Source organism: Carcharhinus amblyrhynchos, chromosome 26 (assembly GCF_965287045.1).
Source record: "Carcharhinus amblyrhynchos chromosome 26, sCarAmb.v2.hapA, whole genome shotgun sequence".
Classification (NCBI taxonomy): Eukaryota; Metazoa; Chordata; class Chondrichthyes; order Carcharhiniformes; family Carcharhinidae; genus Carcharhinus; species Carcharhinus amblyrhynchos.
Window position 1 is genome coordinate 14,381,476 of NC_137349.1, and position 9,230 is coordinate 14,390,705.

A 9,230-nucleotide genomic window follows, 5' to 3' on the forward strand; every position below is an offset into this window, starting at 1 on the left:
GGACAAAGGTTTATGGTGAGGGGCAGGAGGTTTGGGGCAGCGGGATGCAAGGAAAAACTTTTTAACGCATAGGGTGGTGACGGTCTGGAATGCACTGCCTGGAAGGGTGGTGGAAGAGGGTTGTCTTACATACTTTAAAGAATATTCAATAAGAACTTGATAAGTGTGTTTGGCCGGTGTGTTTAATGTTTTTGCATTCACTTAGATAAACATGAAGTGCAGACATGGACCTCAGATATACTGCTGGTTGCACACCCGGTTTGTGCCAAGTCTGAACCAATGCCAAACCACCAACTGACAGAGGGATGAAGTGGATGTGACAGCTGTGGGAGGAAGAGGAGTGTCCATTTTCCGGCAATGAATCGGGGTATTTTAGCAGTGGGTGTGCTTTGTTGGGTTTAGAAGGTTTTCACTCTGTTGGTCTGGTTGCCAGAGTAACTGGGAACAGAAATTATGTTTATTCATTGCCACACCCAGTGAGAGACTGAGCCAGAACAAGAGTGTGAAGCCTGAAGCCAGAAATCTCACTGCTCAAAGCTGATGTCAGAAAGGTTTTTGAAGGTCCACAATTTCTGCTGTTGTTTTTTTACAAAAATTGTTGATTTAACTTTCCCTTTTCCTGCTGCCATTTGTGCTTCAGTCTCTGCATGTTCCTGAAACTTGGAACAAGGAACAGACAAGCTTCACTCCTGGAATGTCTGACTCATTCACTTTGTTCAGAATGTTCCATTTTCCTGTGAGGGGGAAATGAGCAAATTTTCAGCAGCTCAAATCCACTAAATAGAGTATTTTCCAAAAATGCCAACACAGACCTGAACTCCCAACTCTATTCTTTCACTGGAGAAAAGCAAATTACTGCGGATGCTGGAATCTGAAACCAAAAGAGAAAACGCTGGAAGATCTCAGCAGATCTGGCAGCATCTGTAAGGAGAGAAAAGAGCTGACGTTTGGAGTCCAGATGACTCTTTGTCAAAGCTAAAAGGCATAGAAAGTGGCAGAGAAACATAATACTGCAGGGGGAGGGAATGAAAGATGAGTCAGAGCCACAGAAACCAGGGGAAAGGCTGCGAATGGCAGCCCACAGAGAGCATAAAGAGTGTGAACGGACAAACGGCAGACAAGCTGAAATGGAGATGTTTGAGAAGGAGAGGGATGGATGGGACAGAGGTAAAATTTAGAAAAGGGGAATCAAAGGGGGAGAAAAGATAAGGGAAAAAGCATAAAGTAGAGGGAAAGAGTTGGGGGGGGGAAGAGAAATGAAGACAAGAAACAAAAGGTAGAGAACAATAAAAAATTAAATAAAATAGAATGAAAACAAAGGGGTGGAGGTGAGGTCGAGCAAATCATCTGAAGTTGTTGAACTCGATGCTGTAAAGTGCCGAGCTGGAAGGTGAGATGCTTTCCTCCAGTTTGTGTTGAGTTTCACTGGGACATTGCAGCAGGCCAGGGACAGATATGTGGGCAAGGGAGCAGGATCGTGTGTTAAAATGGCAAACAACCGGAAGGTCAGGGTCCTGATTGCGCACAGAACGACGGTGCTCAGCAAAGTGATATCCCAGTCTACGCTTGGTCTCTCCGATATGGAGGAGACCACATTGGGAGCAGGGCATGCAATAGACCAAATTGAAAGGTGCAAGTGAAACTTCAGGTGATTGGCTCAACCCCACCTCTTTGTTTTCATTCTATTGTATTTAATTTTTTACAGTTCTCTAGCTTTTATTTCTTTATTGTCTTTCTTCATTTTTCTTCCCCCTACACACTCTTGCCCCCTACTTTATCCCCCTTCCCTTATCTCCTCCCCCCTTTGCTTCTCCTTTTCTAAATTTTACCTCTGTCCCACCCATCCCCACCCCCCCTAAACATCTCCATTTCAGCTTCTCTGCCATTTGGCCATTCACACCCTTTATTCTCTCTGTGGGCTGCCATTAGCAGCCTTTCCCCTGGTTTCTGTGGCTTTGACTCATCTTTCATTCCCTGCAGTATAAATATCTCCCACTTTCTCTGCCTTTTAGCTTTGACAAAGGGTCATCCGGACCCGAAATGTCAGCTCTTTTCTCCCCTTACAGATGCTGCCAGACCTGCTGAGATTTTCCAGCATCTTCTCTTTTGGTTTCTATTCTTTCACCACTCAGAGCTGAGCTCAAATCCTGTCCTTCCCAAAGGCTGGTGTTAGTATCAAACGTTCTAATCCCTTTGGACGAAGCACTGATCAAACCAACCGCGCCCGCAGAACATCCTGTCCAACACTCCATGTGATTCTGTGACTGATTAACAGGAGCCACCTGACTGTGCGAGGATTACACCAGCAATCAATTTAAGGTTATCAGTCAGGTCTGCAGTGTGGTCACAGCCAGACATATTTGCAGACAGAAAGAACAATCCACCTTTGACAGAATAAGTAGCAGCGTCCTCTGATTCACCCCCGAGGATGATGCCTTAACCAATCAGCGTCAACCTGCCCAGTTTAAATTTATACAAAGTTTGTCAGTTAACTAAATTCTCAGTTAACTGGTGCATGTACCATGGCGATGCTTAGCAATCACACAGCAATCTCTTTCTCGAGAGCTTAAGTTGTTCTGTTTATTCTTGCCTATTGCACTGGAAACTACATGATAAAAATTTTAAAAATGGAAAGGAAAACATTAAACTGAGGTGTCACTGAGGCAAGTACATACCAGACAGTGTGGAGGGAGCTTTACTCTGTATCTAACCCTGTGCTGTACCTGTCCTGGGAGTGTTTGATGGGGACAGTGTAGAAGGAGCTTTACTCTGTATCTAACCCCATGCTGTACCTGTCCTGGGAATGTTTGATGGGGACAGTGTAGAAGGAGCTTTACTCTGTATCTAACCCCATGCTGTACCTGTCCTGGGAATGTTTGATGGGGACAGTGTAGAAGGAGCTTTACTCTGTATCTAACCCCATGCTGTACCTGTCTTGGGAATGTTTAATGGGGACAGTGTAGAGGAGCTTTACTCTGTATCTAACCCTATGCTGTACCTGTCCTGGGAGTGTTTGATGGAGCAGTGTAGAGGGAGCAATACTCTGTGTCTAACCGTGTACTGTACCTGTCCTGGGAGTGTTTGATGGGGACAGTGTAGAGGGAGCTTTACTCTGTATCTAACCCTGTGCTGTACCTGTCCTGGGAGTGTTTGATGGGGACAGTGTAGAGGGAGCTTTACTCGATATCTAACCCCATGCTGTCCCTGTCCTGGGAATGTTTGATGGGGACAGTGTAGAAGGAGCTTTACTCTGTATCTAACCCCGTGCTGTACCTGTCCTGGGAGTGTTTGATGGGGACAGTGTAGAGGGAGCTTTACTCTGTATCTAACCCCGTGCTGTATACTGAGTCTGTCGTTCACCATATTGAAGGATCTGTACCTGTCAATTTCACTTTCAGCATTTCCACTTTTGTCAATGCTGCAATGAAGTAGTTTTAACAGAATTGTAGTGAGTTTCTGATTGTTTGATTTGTTAGAATTTTCTGGCAGTAGGAGCAATAAATATGAGGCCATCAGCTGGGATAAGTTAATTTGATTTGATTTTTTATTGTCACATGTATTACCATACAGTGAAAAGTATTGGTTCTTGCGCACTATACAGACAAAGCATACCATTCATAGAGAAGAAAAAGAGATAGTGCAGAATGCAGTGTTACAGTCAGGGTGTAGAGAAAGATCAACTTAATACGAATTAAATCATTGTCTGAGAGTTTAAAGTACTTAGAATGAAGTTTTAGAAACAGTAAGAGATACAATGAGAAGCTTTGCTGGGCACAGCTTGCAAGAAGTCACCTCCCACCATTCATAAATCTCTCAGTTTAAAGCATTTCTGTTTGAGCTGGTTTGATTTGTTGAGAAACTCCGGTGAATTCTGTCTGCTTCTGTTGACTCTTGCTAAGGAATTGTTCGAGAAGTTTCTTTTTGCCAGTTTTAATGTTTTAAACTGTCCAAATTCTTTCAGCCACGAGTCAGAGTTTGTGAGGGTTGGGCTGTGAGTAGCAGCCAGTATCCAGTCAGCACTCCTCCCCCCCAGTGACTGACACATCAGCCTGGGCTGGGGTAAGATTAAAACCACAGCAACCTTCACAACTGCAGCACATCTGGCCAAAAACTGGAAGTAAAGGAGGTGAGAGGCAGGCTGCTGGTGAAGATAACTAGAGACTAGTTATTTAGCGAGGGTTAACGAGTGACTAGTTATTTGATGAGATTATTCGCGATTTTGTCACTGTAACAAGTTTCTTCGTTGCTTTTGCTTCTCAAATACGGGACTGTTATGAGGGGGTCTGTGTGGAAGGGTGTGTGTGTTGTGGGGGGGGAGGTCTGTGTGGGTGTGGGTCGGGGGTTTTTGTGTGTGGGTGTGGGGAGGGTCTGTGTGTGTGGGTCAGGATCTGTGTGGTTGGTGTGTGTGTGGGGGGGGGGGGGTCGTGGTTTTTACATGTGGGTCGGGGTTTTAGTGTGTGGGTGGGGTCTGTGTGGGGGTCGGGTTGGGGGGTTATTATGGGATGTCGCGGAGCTGTGGATTCCCGGGGAGTTAATGAAAGTTTTGTCAGTTTCTAAAGTTTTGAACAAAGTGAATTTTTGTTGGAATCAAATCCCCGGGAACCGGGAAACTCAGCAACCATCCCAACCCTGACCCCGACCTAACCCCAAACCCAACCCTAACCCCAATCCCAACTCCAACCCTAACCCCAACCCTCCATTCAGTTACCCCGGGACAGTGGGGGAAGAAGGTGGGGGGGGGAGCAGTTTTGGGGAGATCGAGAGGATTTCTCACTAACTCCACTTTCTGTCTCAGACTCCAATCATGACAACTCCAAGCAAAACCGAGGTGGCGATGCAGAATCTGATGGATGTTTTTTATCAGTATGCAAAAGGCGAAAAATACACTCTGACCCGGAGCCAGATGAAAAAACTGGTGGAGATAGAACTCACCCAGCTCACAAAGGTAGAGAAATAACCTCATTGACAGAAACCAGAGCCGGTCCCCACCCACCCAGCAGCACCCTGCACCCACCCAGCACCTCCCCAGCCAGCACCCACCCATGCAGCACCCTGCACCTCCGCAGCCAGCACCCACCCATGCAGCACCCTGCACCTCCGCAGCCAGCACCCACCCATGCAGCACCCTGCACCTCCCCAGCCAGCACCCACCCAGCACCAACTCAGCACCTACCCAGCCAGCACCCACCCATGCAGCACCCTGCACCTCCCCAGCCAGCACCCACCCATGCAGCACCCTGCACCCACCCAGCACCAACTCAGCACCTACCCAGCCAGCACCCACCCATGCAGCACCCTGCACCCTCCCCACCAACCCAGCACCAACTCAGCACCTCCCCAGCCAGCACCCACCCATGCAGCACCCTGCACCCACCCAGCACCAACCCAGCCAGCACCCACCCATGCAGCACCCTGCACCCACCCAGCACCAACTCAGCACCTACCCAGCCAGCACCCACCCATGCAGCACCCTGCACCCTCCCCACCAACCCAGCACCTACCCAGCCAGCACCCACCCATGCAGCACCCTGCACCCTCCCCACCAACCCAGCAACTCAGCACCTACCCAGCTAGCACCCACCCAGCACCCACCCCACCCTCACCCAGCGCCCACCCCATTCTATACCCACTCACCCTGCACCCTCCCCACCCTGCACCCACCCCACCCAGCATCTATTCAGCACCCACCCAACTCTGCACCCTCCCTCACCTAGCACCCACCCTCACACGAGCACCCACTCTCCCCAGCAACTGCGCTCACCCAGTACCCACCCTGGGCTTATCCCATGCCCTCCTCACATTCATTTAAGCCCCTCATACATATGCATTAAGTTTCAATCATGGTGGCACAGTGGTTGGCACTGCTACCTCACAGCACCAGGGACCCGGGTTCAATTCTGGCCTTGGGCACTGTCTGTGTGATGTCCGCAGATTCTCCCCGTGTCTGCATGGGTTTCCTCCGGGTGCTCCGGTTTCCTCCCACAGTCCAAAGATGTGCGGGTTAGGTAGATTGGCTATGCTAAATTCTCCCTTGGTGCACCCAAATAGGTGTCGCAGTGTGGCTACTGGGGGACTCTTAACAGTATCACAGTAACTTCATTGCAGCGTTAATGTAAACCTACTTGTGACTCATGAATAAAACTTTTTTTAAACTTTTTATAACTCAGTCAGCAATGATTTGGAAATCTGTCCCCACAACCCAATGATCTCATCATGATTTGAAAATGGTGAAGGGTTGGGTGCTGAGAGATTGATTCACTCTCACCCACCCACTGGGTTACAGAAAGAGGGGAAGTTAGCCAGGTTTCCTGCTCCTGATCCCGGGCAGTGATCCCTGCTGTGAAGTTATGCTTTGGGATCTATCTCTGTTTATATCCCGGTTTTAACCAAATCTCTGCAGCCTCACTGGTTTAAAACAAATTGTGAGTCACATGAGACATTGAGATAACTAAAAGCTTGATCAGTGTGAGTTTCTTAAAGAGGAAAAAGTGGGGCAGGAGGGGAGGGAGGGGTCTGGGCAGGAGGAGGGGTAGGGTGGGGCAGGTGAATGGTTTAGAGAGGGGAGATGGGTAGGATGGAGGAGAGGGGTTGAGGGTTGGGGTGGGGGGTGGATTTAGGGAAGGGAGGGGTAGGGTGTGAATGGGGTTAGTATTTGCTGTGCTTTTAGATGATGTGACTGAAGGGCCCGCTTGTAGATGAGAAAAGGAAGAGGCCAATGATAGATCCTCTGGCTGTTTAGAGGAAATCTGCGCCAAATGTAAGGTTGAATAAGATCACATTCTGCCCCGGCTGCATGAGGGAGCCACATCCCCCAAACAGTAAGTCTCTGCAGTGTGAGGATGGTCACTGGTGTGCAGTGTGGGACAGATGGCATTCAGAGTAAAAGTGGGGAGTCAGAAAGCTATTGTCCAGCAAGCGTTTCCCAAGCACTCAGACGCCTGATTAGTGACTTAATGTTCAGACGGTCTGAGAAATGTGTAAAATGAGGGTGTGGTTTCTGAAAAAAAGCCAAGGCGGAACAATCAGAAACATGAGCAGTGAACCAGTCAGGCAAAGACTACAAGAGAACCGGAGCTCAGTTAAATAGTCCATTTGCAGCCCAGTCTGTTCCACTCTGTAACAGTGTGTTGCACACAGGCTGACAGCTCAGTCCTCTGGAATGTAGCAGAGAGACGCTTTTAAATTCCTGGTCAGGGTCTCTGGCTGAAAGAAGCAAACAAGTGTGATTAGCTCAACTAGAACAACAAGTTTATAAATTTCCAGACTATCCGATTTAACCCCGTACTGTACCTGTCCTGGGAGAGTCTGATGGGGAACGCAGAGGGGGGCTTTACTCTGTATCTAATCCCATGCTGTACCTGTCCTAGGAGTGTTTGATGGGAGTCACGCTGTGGAGATGCCAATGTTGGACTGGGGTAAACACAGTAAGTAGTCTCACAACACCAGGCTAAAGTCCAACAGGTTTATTTGGTTGCGAACGCCAGTAGCTTTCAGGGCTTTCACCTGACGAAGGGGCAAAGCCCTGAAAGCTAGTGGCGTTTGCTACCAAATAAACCTGTTGGACTTTAACCTGGTGTTGTGAGATTTCTTACTGTGTTTGATGGGGTCAGAGCAGAGGGAGCTTTACTCTGTATCTAACCCCATGCTGTACCTATTGTGGGAGTGTTTGATGGGGATAGTGTAGAGGAATCTTTATTCTGTATCTAACCCCGTGCTGTACGTGTCCTGGGAGTGTTTGATGGGGGACAGTATGGAGGGAGCTTAATTCTGTATTTAACCCTGTGCTGTCCCTGTTCTGGGAGTGTTTGATGGGGACAGTGTAGAGGGCGCTTTACGCTGTATCTAACCCCATGATGTATCTGTTCTGGGAGTGTTTGATGGGGATAGCGTAGAGGAATCTTTATTCTGCATCTAACCCCATGCTGTATCTGTCCTGGGAGTGTTTGATAGGGATAGTGTAGAGGAATCTTTATTCTGCATCTAACCCCATGCTGTATCTGTCCTGGGAGTGTTTGATGGGGAATGTGGAGGATGATTCTACCAATTATAGGAACAGCTTTTTCATATCTACTCTGTGATGATCCCTCATGATTTTGAAAAACTGTATCAAATTTCCTTTCCAACTCAGCCTATCTTCATAACCAAAATCGATCGTCCTTGTGAATGTAACAACTTTACATCTTCCTCAAAGTACAATGCCCAGAACCGCTCACAATGTTCCCATTTTAGTAAAGGTTCATCATATATTCCTTGTGTTTGGACGCTCTGCCACTAGATAAAGCCCAGGATCCTAGATCCATTTCTCAATCAGTCAGATTGATGCACATTTACCCAATAGACCCTGCTGCTGCCTGAGCCTCTTTTACAATTGTTACCTTTGATTTGATCTCTCCTCATTCTTGCTAAAATGATAAACTGCAATTTTTTTTTTACTATTTTCAACTTTTTTCACATCTCTCGACAGAAAAAGGGAAACATTGAAGCCTTTGACAGGATGATGAAAGATCTGGATTTTGATGGCGATGGAGAAGTGAACTTTGAAGAGTTTGTGTCATTCATTGCCAGTATCATGCTTACCTGCAACGAAATTTATGTTCAGAAGCGGGAGCAAATGAAAAAATGAGCGAATCAGGTTGAGAAGTGAATAGTGACCTGACTACTAGACATGTCATTACACCCGAGAACAATCAGCTTACAAACTCGTGCAGTATCTCCACCACTTTTTTTTAATGCAAATTAATAAAATAAAAATGATCCAAATAACCAACTGCAGATTCATCCATCTATAGCGTGCGAGAGAGTGAACATGCACAAGTGAGCGAGAGGGTGAACGTGCAAGAGTGAGCAAAAGGGTGAACGTGATCAAGTGAGCATGTACCACAGTGTGTGTGAAACAACCGAGTGAGGAGCAGAGGGATATGCCTCTATTTGAGATGTGGGCTATCTCAGTTGCCCACACTCCAGGGTTTGTAGTTGGCCCTGGGATTTCAGAGTTGTAACCAGTGAGTGGCTCATGGTTAGGGAGAGGATGACCTGCTCATCAGTTTGCCCATTTGAAGAGATTAGGGATGACAGGGGAAGGATGCGATCCACTGAGTCGCCTTCCACATGGGAACAGTCTCCTGCCACATTATCCCGGCTCCTGGTTGAGAAACCAGGAAGTGATAAATTATAAAAATATAATGGTGTCTATTTGGATTCCAATCGATCACAGCCAAGTGTGAGTACTT

At 47.4% G+C, this 9,230-nt stretch overlaps 1 protein-coding gene across 1 annotated transcript; it reads left to right on the forward strand.

The window, feature by feature from the left end:
* Positions 1 to 3,992: 3,992 nt before the first annotated feature.
* LOC145358658 (protein S100-A1-like) lies at positions 3,993 to 8,763 on the forward strand. Its single transcript, XM_080212874.1, has 3 exons — positions 3,993 to 4,126; positions 4,796 to 4,945; positions 8,465 to 8,763. Exons 2-3 carry the CDS (start codon positions 4,805 to 4,807, stop codon positions 8,621 to 8,623), a joined length of 300 nt encoding a protein of 99 aa, XP_080069000.1. The 5' UTR covers positions 3,993 to 4,126; positions 4,796 to 4,804; the 3' UTR covers positions 8,624 to 8,763.
* The last annotated feature ends 467 nt before the right edge of the window (positions 8,764 to 9,230 follow it).

What these genes read in the sequence shown, in the direction of transcription:
- LOC145358658 (XM_080212874.1), top strand. Translation starts at nt 4,805, where the DNA reads ATGACAACTCCAAGCAAAACCGAGGTGGCGATGCAGAATCTGATGGAT. An exon ending in AACTCACCCAGCTCACAAAG is followed by an intron (nt 4,946 to 8,464) that starts GTAGAGAAATAA and finishes ATCTCTCGACAG; the next exon opens with AAAAAGGGAAACATTGAAGC.